Source organism: Eriocheir sinensis, chromosome 5, assembly GCF_024679095.1.
Source record: "Eriocheir sinensis breed Jianghai 21 chromosome 5, ASM2467909v1, whole genome shotgun sequence".
Classification (NCBI taxonomy): domain Eukaryota; kingdom Metazoa; phylum Arthropoda; class Malacostraca; order Decapoda; family Varunidae; genus Eriocheir; species Eriocheir sinensis.
In genome coordinates this window covers 22,580,755-22,593,614 of record NC_066513.1, presented here as the reverse complement: position 1 = coordinate 22,593,614, position 12,860 = coordinate 22,580,755, and the positions used below count along the sequence as shown (strand labels likewise).

General features: G+C 39.7%; 2 protein-coding genes across 3 annotated transcripts in view; one reads left to right on the top strand and one right to left on the bottom strand.

The window, feature by feature from the left end:
- Window positions 1-3,872, top strand: part of LOC126985339 (uncharacterized) — a 5,469-nt gene extending 1,597 nt beyond the window's left edge. For both annotated transcript variants that reach the window (XM_050840102.1, XM_050840093.1), the window contains exons 2-5: window positions 258-344; window positions 1,191-1,428; window positions 2,765-2,843; window positions 3,042-3,872. In XM_050840102.1, the coding sequence (XP_050696059.1) occupies window positions 265-344; window positions 1,191-1,428; window positions 2,765-2,843; window positions 3,042-3,178 (534 nt within the window). In that variant the 5' untranslated portion in view covers window positions 258-264 and the 3' untranslated portion in view covers window positions 3,179-3,872. The remainder of the gene's footprint in view (window positions 1-257; window positions 345-1,190; window positions 1,429-2,764; window positions 2,844-3,041) is intronic.
- A 133-nt stretch (window positions 3,873-4,005) lies between these two features.
- The window catches only part of LOC126985346 (tetraspanin-18-like), a 30,251-nt gene continuing 21,396 nt past the window's right edge, over window positions 4,006-12,860 (bottom strand). Inside the window, exons 3-7 of the mRNA XM_050840106.1 lie at window positions 10,545-10,646; window positions 8,693-8,767; window positions 8,195-8,263; window positions 7,559-7,687; window positions 4,006-6,533 (exon numbers count right to left, since the gene is read on the bottom strand). Coding sequence (XP_050696063.1) covers window positions 6,330-6,533; window positions 7,559-7,687; window positions 8,195-8,263; window positions 8,693-8,767; window positions 10,545-10,646 — 579 coding nt within the window. The 3' untranslated portion in view covers window positions 4,006-6,329. The remainder of the gene's footprint in view (window positions 6,534-7,558; window positions 7,688-8,194; window positions 8,264-8,692; window positions 8,768-10,544; window positions 10,647-12,860) is intronic.

The following is a 12,860-nucleotide window of genomic DNA, read 5'->3' as shown; positions in this document are numbered from 1 at the left end:
ACTTGATTTCCTGCTCTCCCACCCAAAAACCCCGTGTTCCCACAGGTCCCCCAAGATCGTTGAGGGCAGGGGATAGGCATAACTTGAAAAGAGGCATAACTTGAAAAGTAGACATTTGCGACGGAAATGATGTACAAAATTGTGCAATTCACTACATCTATCACCAGAAAACATGAACCACGTAAGGAAATCATTGGTTGGGTGAAACCGTAAATTGTCCTAATTGGTCACTTCAACTAATCTCCCTTTTTTTTCAGGCTTATAATGGCAGACACAAGGGTTATGAAAATTACAGAGACCATAACGGCGCACCCTGACTTCCCCAAACCCGGAATCCTGTTCAGGTAATAAGAAAAGAAGAAAAATCAGACATGATAGTTTCTGAAGTTATGCAATATAAAGGGGTTTCTCAGAGTCACCTTATTTTTGAATTGTCATTGTAAACATTCTGCTTTGATATGTAGTAATAGATAATCATTATCTACCTAGTTTTGTTAAATAAAATGCACAACCAATGTACTGGCTATTGTCAAGTTAAAACATTTTTCAATATTAATACAAAAAGGACAATATATTTCTTATCACTATTGCTAAAGTATATATAACTACTCATGGCCGTAGTATTAAATAACTATTGATCTCCCCCATTCCCGTTTCCTTCCCTTCCCTTTCCCTTGGCTGTGAACCATATTTTTAAGCGTCCCCGGAGGGTTGGGATTGATTAACACTAGCTCGAGAGAGAGCGGATGGGGTCGAAAAAGTGTTGACTCCGCGGGGTCAGAAACAGGACATCTTCGGCTTCCCCTTCGTACCTGGGTTCGAATTTTGGCCCAGGCAGTCAGCACACAGCTCACCCAGCTGTTCATCTTCCCTTTGAGGCTGTTTGAATTATGGATACTTGGACAAAACTGTGGTAACCTTTATGTAACTCTGGCCCTGTGTCTCAGGGTAATGGGTTCTAACTTCTTACTCTCCACAAGCTCAAGGACCAATGAAATGGAGATGAACACCATAGCTATAATGTATACTCCCATCTGTAGTGTTACCTTACCCTCAAATGCATCTTTCCTGTCATTGTCGTATCTCTTTCATCAAACTGAAACATTCTTCAATAACAGTTAGAGAAAGACAACAACCATCCAATTGTTGTTGCTAAATAATAAGTGTAATCACTCATTTTGTCCTTTCAGAGACATCTTTCCTGTTTTGGGCAAACCATCAGTGTTCCAGGACCTGATTGATTTGATGCTGGAGCGTTCCCGAGCCAAGTGTCCTGCTATTGATTTGGTGGTGGGTTTGGAGGCCCGAGGGTTTCTGTTTGGCACCCTGCTGGCCCTAGCCCTCAAGGTGCCCTTTGTTCCATTGCGCAAGAAGGGGAAGTTACCAGGGGAGGTGAAACAGGTCTCCTTCACCTTGGAATATGGAACAGTAAGGGCCAAGAATTTATTGTAGAAATGCTGTAACTGAGCCCATTACAAAGCACTATTGATAATAAGCTTTTATGGCAGACTTCTGACACAGCTAGCTGGAGTTGGCCTTGTGAATGCTGCAGCCCCACATCCCTTTCATTTCTCTTCAGTTCAGTTTGATGTGTTTAGAGTTATGTGGCCAAGCACCTGTATGAATAGACTCTTTTGGTGGGTAAAGGTAAAAGGTAAAGCTAGGGGCATATGCCAGAGCTGTGTGTAGTCTTGATGCTCATCTCTGTCCTGTTGGCCTTTGAATCCGTGGTGGGAAGAACTCATTACCCCAGGATACAGGGCCAGTGTGACATCCAGGTTATCACAGTTTACCTTCCTCAGGTAAACTGAACAGACCAAAAGGGAGGATGAACATATGGGTGAGGTACACTGACTGCTCAGGCCAGGATTTGAACTTGGGGCTGCGGATTCGTAGCTAGACTTGTTAACCACTGCACCATGGAGGTATAGGATAGTTCCCTAAGTATCACCACCTTGCTACTAGTTAGGGAGGCAAAAATGTTTTTGTTGTTGTCTGTCTGTCTGCCTTTTGGTTACCAAAATATCTAAAAAAGGATTAATGGATTGAAAAGAATGGATATAGTCTCCAAATACACATGAGAATATTTTTAGGCAAATATCAGAAACTTATGGAACTCCAAAACAGCTGACAAAATAATGGCAAATAAGTTAAAAAATTACCGACTGAATGACTTGGAAGCATACACTATTGTGGTGGTGCTCATCTCCGTCCTGTTGGCCCTTTGAGGATATGTTGGGAGAGTACCCATTAACCTGACACAGGGCCACTGTAACATTCGGGTTACCACAGTTTTCCCTCCAATGTTTCCCCAGGTACCCAGTTGTTGACCATCCTGAAAGGAAAGATGAACAGCTGGGTGGGCTTCATGCTGGCTGCCCTGGCTCGGATTTGAACTCATGCCTGTAGATTTGTTGTATCCATGCTAGCCACTCATGCTTTGAGGGTAGATCATGAGTGCTTCCAAAAGGCACCACAAGTATTTGGGAGCTGGTTCATGCAAAGTTTCTGATATACCCCAATAAAAAACTGATAAAAACTGACTGAGTAATGGTGGCCATCTTCAAAATAAAATATGACCTAATATGGCAGGCGCCACATATTCTTTGGAATATTTTGTTTAATTAGCTTCTGTTTGCCAACATCTTATTAATTTTTTTCTATGAACTCCTCCCTTCTGTGCTAATATAGTGATAGCCAGCTTTATCCCTTCTTGAATAACAACCAGTTAATATATGCATTGAATAATATGTCACCATTTCAGGACATTATTGAAGCTCAGTCTGGCAGCATAAAACCTGGACAGAATGTGCTAATAGTGGATGATCTCCTTGCCACTGGAGGTGAGTTTATATAATTGTTCACAATGACAAAAATACCAGGTAAAGTATATTAGTCCACTTTTAGGTTATGACATGCAATTTCTTTCTTTCATTCCAGGTAATACACATATTAGGAAAAAAATTTACTCTGGTATTATGAGTTGGAAAACATAGCATAGTGAAAGTTTCCATACTGATCCAGAATCCCTCCTTTTATAGGTACAATGAAGGCTGCATGTGACATGGTGACATCTATGGGTGGCAAAGTGGCCCTCTGTCTTGTCTGCATTGAGCTGATGGATTTGAAGGGCAGGGAAAAGGTGAAACATCCATGTGAGACCATTGTGGCATTTTAGCCATCTCTTGCTCCTGCTGCACATCTGTGGTCCTGTGTGATGGGTCGTAAAAGGACACTACTTTCTGATGACCTCTTACGACTGCCTTCTAAACCATTCCACTGAAACATTCCAACCTAATCTGCTTCATCTCCTATCAGTGTGCCATAGGGACAGTGATTAGTGGGCCTTTTTTTTCTCATTTCTTTTTTTTTTCTTTTTGCCCTAGAGCTGGTTCCTTTACTGTAAAAAGAAAGAAAAAAACCCCTCAATGCTGGGGATCAAACCCAGGCCCTTTGAGTAGAAGTCAGAGGAACTTACCAACTGCCAGAGGCCTTTTAGCTCATCAGTGGCTGGCTCAGTTGGTAAGCTGCCCTGGCTTCTATTCAGAAGACCTGAGTTTGTTCCCCGGCACTCAGAGATGTTCACTGGGATTTTTTCACTGCGTTATTGCAGTTTGCCTAATGTACATATAAACTATATGTGCCGTAGGGATTGATTAAAAGCATCATCAGCTTCTACAAGTGTGAGCGGGGTCAATGTCACCCTTCATGTCCAGAGTGGGAATGGGGGTGTCAGGTACTGGCTGCAGAGAAGGCCTCTGTAGCAGTAACCTCTTAGCTCTTCAGTGGCTCATTTGGTGCTGAACAGTTATTTTTGCAAATGTATTTCAGACATGTTGTACCTGTTGGTCTTAATAAACCTTTAGGAGAAGCTTCATTGTTGTGACCACCATAATATTCTTTATGATATCTAAGTAATATTCTTATGTTTTCAGTCCTTCATAATTCATACAGCAGAATTATGATTTATATATGAACACTAATTGAAAGGTAAGTACATAATCATTATAGAAATAATGCATATAATAAACAAGTTACATATAGTTATGATACATATCTTACACTTTATACATATATCTCGGTAACAAAAATAGAAATGCCAGAGAGGTACTCTAATATGAAATAGTTTACTGAAAATTATACTATGTACTTTGTAAAATTTAACTAACATGGATCTTGTATCTCTGCTTAGAACCTCTTGGTTCACCCTCTTAGCGGATGTGTATCAGTTGTTGGGTTATTCCACTTTAAAGAAATGTTCTGTGGTTTAAGAAAGTTGTAACTGCAGCATTTTTGATAATTTGCTTTCAATAAAATCTTCAAAGTTTCTCTAAGCAGTTAGTCATAAACTGCATTTCAATACATTTATATAATATTAAAGTGATGCATAATATTATGGTTGTATCTTGAAAAGGAAGTGATCCTAGAGGTTCTTATGTCCACTAATCATTCTTGACAGCACATTGGTGGCTACCTGATGGCATCACATTCTTGCTCTGGCCCATAATACCAGAAAGAAGCACAATAAGCATAATAAAGATGAGGAAACAGCCAGGTAAACAAACTCATGAATTAAGGTCTCAAGCTATGAAACCCAGCATTCATTTCAATATGTATTATGTATGCCAACTGTACAAAAATACGGAAGTTTAGTGTAGTTTATCTCAGCACATGTCCAGCACAAACATGTTCTTGGTGTGAGGGAGGGATTGCTGGGTGAGTGGTGACTGAGTTTAAGGGATGGCATATGATATTACATATGCTTTTTTAGCTTTTCCTATTTTCCATATATGATTTTACACTTTTTTTTTTTTTAATAAGAACAGCATGTTCCAGCCATTATTTTCTTGAATGACCTTTGGTCTGCCTCATATATATATATATATATATATATATATATATATATATATATATATATATATATATAAATATATATATATATATATATATATATATATATATATATATATATATATAAAGAAAAACAAGCCAGCCAAAAGAAAACATCATACATGAGGAATTTCTATATGCTGTGTATGGCAGTCCTGGCACAGAGGTTATAATTATGTATTTTGGATGAGGTGAAGTGAGCTGGGTGAAGGAGGAAGGATGAGCTTGAATGGGATTCTGCTTTGACTTATGGCACCGTCTTTGTAATCCCTCCGAACATACAGAGCAAAGAAGGGGAAGAAAGGCCAGCAGCTGAATACCTGCCATCAGGCATTTTGATAAAATATGAACCATTGCTGTCGTACACTAAACTGACCCAGAAGCCCCAGCCCTCTTCCATAGCCATGGGAGCTGCCTGGTCGGGTGAAGGAGGTTGAGTTAAGAGTGTTACCTTAGAGCAGGGAGGGGGTGAGGGTTCTAGGTAAATTTAGTATACAAAAACCTTTTTTTTTTAAGTAATATCATCAATTTCTCTACACATAAGTGATTTGTAATACTTACATGCAAGCTAAAACTAAAACACATAGTATATCAAGAATAATGGGGTAAGTTAAAAAAATATTATAAAAATGTCATTCTACAAATACTAGTGTTTTATGGGACCAGATGGCCCCATAGAAGTATTTGGTTGTCAAAAAAAAGAAAAAGAAAAAGCACGTCGGAAGACCTATATTCATCTGGGCCTTGGACCTTCATGCTTAGCCTTGCAAACCCTAACATCTTGTGCTTACAGTGAGTGGTGTAATTGATACAGCCACTATTGTACATGAATCACAATGTGTTATATTAAAAGCTGATTACTGCTGACCTTGGCTTAGAAAGGTACTGGGAGTAACACACATGAAGAGGAGTGTGGGGCATGATGAGAAAATAGTAAAGAGAAATCTGCTGGATGTGTATTATATCTTCTTTCTTCTCTTCTATTAGCATGTGTGGGTTTCAGATTAACTAACTATGTCTACCCCTGCCAGAATCCAATTGACAGTTCTTCTTTCATAAAGAAACAACTTGCTGGATGTTTATTTCCTCTTTACAGAGTGTTGTGTAGGCTTCAGATTAACTTGTTATGCCTACCTTGGCCAGCACTCAAGCCCTTTGCAATGGTTAGTTACTAATAAATCATACATTTCTGAAAGGGTATTTCTTCTTATTTTTCCTTGTCTTAACATACTGGCAAGTGCAAGTTACTGATTAACTAGCTACACCTGCCTCTGCCAGGACACAAACCCTCTATTTTGGCCCACTTCATGAAGAATATGTCAATAGGTAAATGCATATATTTACTTTTTTTCTAGTATACAAAATGTTGTGTAGTCTTCAGACGAACTAACTAGGCCCTACCTCTACCAGCACACAGGCTGTCTATAATGGCTCATCTCTCATAAAGAATAGGTTCCCTTCTCATCATGGAGGCGCCGCTTTTCAGAGGATTTTTTGTAGCCCGTTTTGTCCTTGAGTTTGTGGATGATGTGAATGCAGAGGACAATGCTCATGAGTTGAAGGCCACCCAGCACTGCCAGCACAGAGCACCACACTGCCTTGTTATCATCCAGCCAGAATTTAAGAGGAGCCCCACATCCACTCTGAAATAAGATGGAACAAGTTAAAGGAAGTGCCAAGGGAAATCAGACATGGAAAAATACTTGAGCAGTGCCCACTGCGAAGATGACTGGAAAAGTGGAAGAAGGTGCCATGAAAGATCAGACTGGTGAAAGGAAGTGTTATGAAGCCAAAACAAATGAGGGAGTGGAGCAGTGGTACCCAACCTTTTTTGCACCTCTAGACATGACCGCGACCCCACTAGTTTCGTTGTATATGTGTTATAATAATATAATAACACCATGTTTAATATTTTGTGGCCTTGGTGACCCCAGGAAAAACGCTTGGCAACCCTACTCGGGGTTGCGACCCCAGGATTGGGAAAGGGGGGAGTAGAAGGGAAGGAATGTGGAGGAAGCATCAAGAGAAATGAAACGCATAGCAAATGGAAGTGCTATTAAGCCAATAACAAGAGAGAGAGAGAGAGAGAACACAACATGTGATCCCATAATGTTAAGTCAGATACGTAACTCCATTTCTGAAGTGTTAGATGAATAAAAGAATATAACAGAACCATCCTTGAGGACATTACACATCATCATTATCATCATACAAATGACTAAACTCTTCTACACTCAGAGGGAAAATCAATAGTCAATCCATTAAATAAACTTTGAAGGTTACAGACAGAGGAATAACATTAATGCTCTGCTTGTAAAGGCTGTGAGAGGGAAGTCAAGGCACTGTCACAACCTCAGTCTCCTGGGTTCTTAAATTCTTACAGTTCACATAAAGGAACATACACTGTTAACCAGAGGGCAAGGAGCAAGACAACTAAAAGGACACAGTAGGAAGGTGATGAGAGTAAGGTGCTCAATTAATGTCAAGAAATTAAGCTTTCCGTAAAGAGTAGTAGATGTATGGAATGGATAAATTGAAGATGCTGTGATGGAAGTGTCAAATAGTTTATGGACTGACTGGACAATTATAAATGTGGAGATGGGACCACACGAGTGTAGTTTAGGCCCTGTATATTACAACTTGGTAAATACTAAATACTGTCACCCACCTGCTTGAGTGTCTGGGCCGAGGGAGTGACCTGGGCTGTCACTTTCTGGATGGTGTCGTAGCAGGAGTTGCTGATCGGGTAGTTGGTGTAAGCAAACTCCTTTGGGCCGTAGAAGCCACAGCAGTCAAACTGAAAGTAGATGAAAAGTTGAAAATATGGTTAGTTAATTACAAACATTTCATTTTTGCTTCATTATAAGTTTTGCAAAACTTGAACAGAGTTTATTATGCCCTTCATTCATTAAGACCTACATAAACATTAACATTTGAAACATTTACTTTGTCACATTTTAATTAATAATGCCCTTCATTCTTCAACCTCTGTTCAAACATTAACATTTGAAACATTTACTTGACACACTTCAAATATGCCCTTTATTCTTCAAACTCTGTACAAACATAAATATTTCCTTTGTCACACTTTAATTATGCCCTCCATTCTTCAAGCTTTAAACGTACAAACATAAGCATTTGAAACATTTACTTTGACACTCTTCTTTTATGCCCTTCATTCTTCAAGCTCTATACAAACATTAACATTTTAAACATTTATTTTGTCACACTGCAGTAAAAAAAAAATGTCCTCTTTAAGACACATACAAGTACAGTTCCTGAGTCTTTGGGGGATACTACCCACCTTGTTTTGTACAATGTTGCGCGTGCCTTGGTTGACCTCAGCCCAGCCATTGAGGAGGATGTCGTCCAGCTGTGAATAAGATGGCCTGTGTATTATCTGTCTCCTAATGATGTAGCCTACATATAGAGTTGGTTAGGGGGATGACTGGCTCTATGGCTATGGGGAGAAATAAAATAAAGAATAAAATAAAATAAAATAAATAAACAAGAAGGTATAAGGTAAAAACAAATAGATGAACAAAATAATATTAAACATAAGATATATTAAATAGAAATATAAAAAAATAGATAAAATAAGTAAAACAGCTAAAGATGCAAAATCAGGCTCCCCCACTGACAAGCAGATAAAGAAAAAAAGAGATAAGCATTATTTCATTATTCCGACAGTCATCACTCCATCTATTTTTAAGCCAGTTCAACTTATCCGAGCAGTTTTTCAACATGCGTACTAAATGGAAGGACGCGTGTGAAATGGCAAGCACCCCAGTGGCAGCCTTACCCTCGTCTGCAGAATGTTGAGGGCCAGCAGACCGCCTATCTCAGCAGCCACGGCAAGCAGCAGGATTGCCAGATACTGAAAAACAAACAACACTAGTTAATTATTACCTCACAGAAGTAAAGACACCAACACCATGGAGGCACTCTAGGAGCCATGCTTAAAGTTTATGGCGGAAAGATAAATGTATGAAGGGTTATTGTTACTACTACTACTACTACTACTACCCACTACCACTAATAATAAAAAAAAAAATACCAGTAACACTAATAATAATGACAAGAGGGATCAAACATATATGTAGCTATACCTGATTTGAAAGATTAGACGTTTAGTGGCTCTTTCTATATACTTCTAGCTTACTATAAGGCAGTTTCATTTCTCAGATTCGTCTATTTCATAAAAAAAAGAAGTCACATCACAGGGGTAATCTCCTGGTGGGGGACCTTCAGCATTGGCAGGGCAGAAAAGAGGAGGATGTAAGGGCATGGTGGTAGGGGATGAGGATGAAGAGGGGGAGGAGATAAAGGGATGGAGGAAGAGGTAGAGGTGAGGGAGGGATAGAGGAGGAGGAGGAGGATCGACCCACCACCACCGCCACCATACGTTACATCAGTGCCTGTTTGGTTAATACTCACATGCAGACTCACATGGTGCCTCAACTGACACTTTCACATCATCTCTCTCTCTCTCTCTCTCTCTCTCTCTCGGGGAGGCGCCCTTTTCCAGCTACCCACCCTGTGCAGCCCGTTACAGTATTTCCCACGTAGTCTAGGTTATGGTTTATCAAAGAACGTGAAAAAAAGACCTACTCAGCGTGTGGCCAGTTCTTCGCAGATATCAATACTAGACAGCGGGAGGCACAGTCTTGATACAGCATGGGAGCCTCGAAATAGATCGTGAGGGATGTGTCGTCAGTTCTTTGCAAATATTAATACTAGACAGCGGGAGGCATACAACTCTTGCTACAGTATGGGAGCTTCGAAATAGATCGCGAGGGAGGTCTGATAGATAAACCGAGTCACTCCAAGACGAGTATGAAGAACAAGGCATGGGTACACCACAAGATATCAAGGCATGGGAGACTGTCAGAGAAAGTAAAGGGAATACAACACGGATTTAAGATTTTTACAGTCTCCGAGATAGTTGACAGTCTTGCACGATATGGTTGCACCACCCAACACTCAGCTACCGCAGAACACGTAGTATACTCCACCGAACGTGAGCAAAAGTAAAGAAAAGCGTCCACTCAGGAATATCGCACAATATTGCCCTCAATGCAGAGTTGTATACAATAAACAATGACAGGTCTCACGCCCCCTCACCACAAACACATTTCCTGGACGAGGCTGTGGTGGTGACGGTTCACGCGATGGTGTGGTAACTTCTCTCGAGGTTGCATTGTTGTCATGGCATGCACTGAGTCACCTTTACAAGCGTTAAGTGGTAGTCTGCGACGCTGGGTGTGAACGGTCTCAGGGTATTACAAAGGTGGTTCGTGATAAAAATAGTAGTAAAGGTGATATTAAAGCATTAGTTCACTTATAAGTATAGCCTCGAAGGTTTTAACTGTAGCTTTGTATATTGACGTGGGAAACCTTAGCATACACTGAAATAATAAGACTGGAAAGTAAACACATAGGGAAACACAAAATAGTAGTAGTAGTAGTAGTAGTAGTAGTAGTAGTAATAGTAGTAGTAGTAGTAGTGGTGGTGGTGGTGAAAAACAACACAATGACAAAGTAAAAAAAAAAAAATCTGTAAAAGGAAAACACTTGCTAGAATGGAGACAAATAAACCATTAGAGAGACAAAGCCGTGACGTGAAAAAAATAACAAAGGCTCATTCCACATACCAGCCTAAGGCCGCAGACGGATTCCGAGGCGCCGGCCACCCAGCCCACCAGGCCCGTGATGAAGAAGACGAGGCCGAGGCCCAGGACGCTGTAGGTGAAGATCTGCGGGAGGAAAAGAAGCGTGATGCTGCAGCCATTACACAGAGAGATGGTGGGGTTCTTAGGAGGAAATGAAAGTGAAGTGCGGAGGGAAAAGACTTGTTACGACGATGACAAAGGTAAAAAAGTGGTAATTTGAACAAGTAAGGAAACGAAAGGGAAGTGTAAGGGAAATAACTGGTAACTACGATGATGTAGGTAAAAGAAAATGTGGATAAATGAATGGGGAGAGAAACGAAAATGAAGTGCAGAAAATAAGGACGGGTAGCAACGATGACAAAGATAAAAAGAGGATAATTTGAACGAGAAAGTTAACGAAAGTGAAGTGTAAGGAAAATTAACAACGATGACATAAAAAAAAATGTAGATGGAGGAGAGAAACGAAAATAAAGTGCAGAAGACAAGAATGGGTAACAACAATGATGAAGATAAAATAGTGGATTAATTCAACGAGTATGGAAACGAAAGTGAAGTGTAAGAAAAATAACTGGTAACAACGACGACGCAGATTAGAAAAATGTGGATAAATGAATGAGGAAAGACACGAAAATGAAGTGCAAAAAATAAAAATGGGTAACGACGATGACAAACATTAAAAAAGGTGATTATTATTATTATTATTATTTTTTTTTTTTACAACAAAGGAGACAGCTCAAGGGCACACAAAAATAGGAAACAATAATATAAAAAAAAGCCCGCTACTCTATTGAATGAGCAAGGAAAAGAAAGTGGATATAGGAAGGGAAATAACGGGTAGCAACGATGACAAAAGTATACAAAAAAGGTTGATTATTGAATGAGGAAGGAAACGAAATGGAAGTGATGACGACAAAAACTGGTAATAACGATGCCAGATAAAAAAAAAGGTAAATAACTAATGAGGAAGGAAACGAGAATAAAATGCGGAAGAGAAAGACCGCGTAACAACGATGCCAAAGGTAATAAAGTGGATGACTGAATAAAAAAAGAAATGCAATGAAAATGAAGTAAGGAAAGGAAAGAACTGATATAAACAATGGCGAATGAGTAATGGGGAAGGAAACGAAAGTGAGGGAAAGATTATACGGAGAAAAAATATGAGGATGCATAATATGAAAAGAACAAGCGACAACGATTAAATGAATATCGAAGAGGAGGTTATTTTCGCAAGAGCACATCGAAGGTCCTGAGCCAGACACACACTATAATAAAAGATGACATGCAGGAAGGGGGAAAAAAAGAAAAAGAAAAACAATAGGTGAAATGATGACACAAGTGACGCGAACATTCATTTTATTAGCGCATGACACATTCAACGGAGCGTGAGTGTAGCGTGCAGTGTTGCGTGTGTGTGTGTGTGTGTGTGTGTGTGTGTGTGTGTGTGTCTAAATAGGTTTGCGTTACACTATAGATATGTGAATAAGTGACTCGTCTCTCTCTCTCTCTCTCTCTCTCTCTCTCTCTCTCTCTCTCTCTCTCTCTCTCTCTCTCTCTCTCTCTCTCTCTCTGTATTGTAAGCTTCTCTGATAACGGATATTCTAGTTACATTAAAATCATCTCATAACAATCTCATTTCATTAACTTTTTACTCAATGTCAGGCAAGATATACAATTATCCTATTTCTATATAAATTTGGAAGGTGTGAACGAACGAACGAACACTCATTTAATTAACTTCTCACCTAACTGTCAGCTAAGATACAATTATTATATTTCTGTGATAATTTGGAAGGTATGTAAGAAAGGAACCATCAGCCATGTCGATATATAAAACCGAAAGTACAAACCCGTGAAAGGAAAGAGTCGCGTCAGTGATCGGGAGTGTCACGCTCAATTTTGATGCCAGAAGTGCGTCGGTTTTACGTAATGAACGATAGAACGAACGATTAGAAAGCGAGTCTGGGTGATGTAACAGTCATCTCTCTCTCTCTCTCTCTCTCTCTCTCTCTCTCTCTCTCTCTCTCGCTTCACTTCGCTCATCGTTACGTTACGTGTCGCTAAACAGTTCCGTTATTTTGTACTCTTCGCGATCCGCACTCCAAGCACACACACACACACACACACACACACACACACACACACACACACACACAGCTGCAAATACAAAAACAATCTGAAAATGGAGGGAAAAACTAAACTAAATGTAAATGTAAGTAAATATGTAACTATTGAGAAATATAGGAATCTGCAACACTACAGAAAAAAAATATAGTAGTTGTAGTAGTAGTAGTAGTAGTA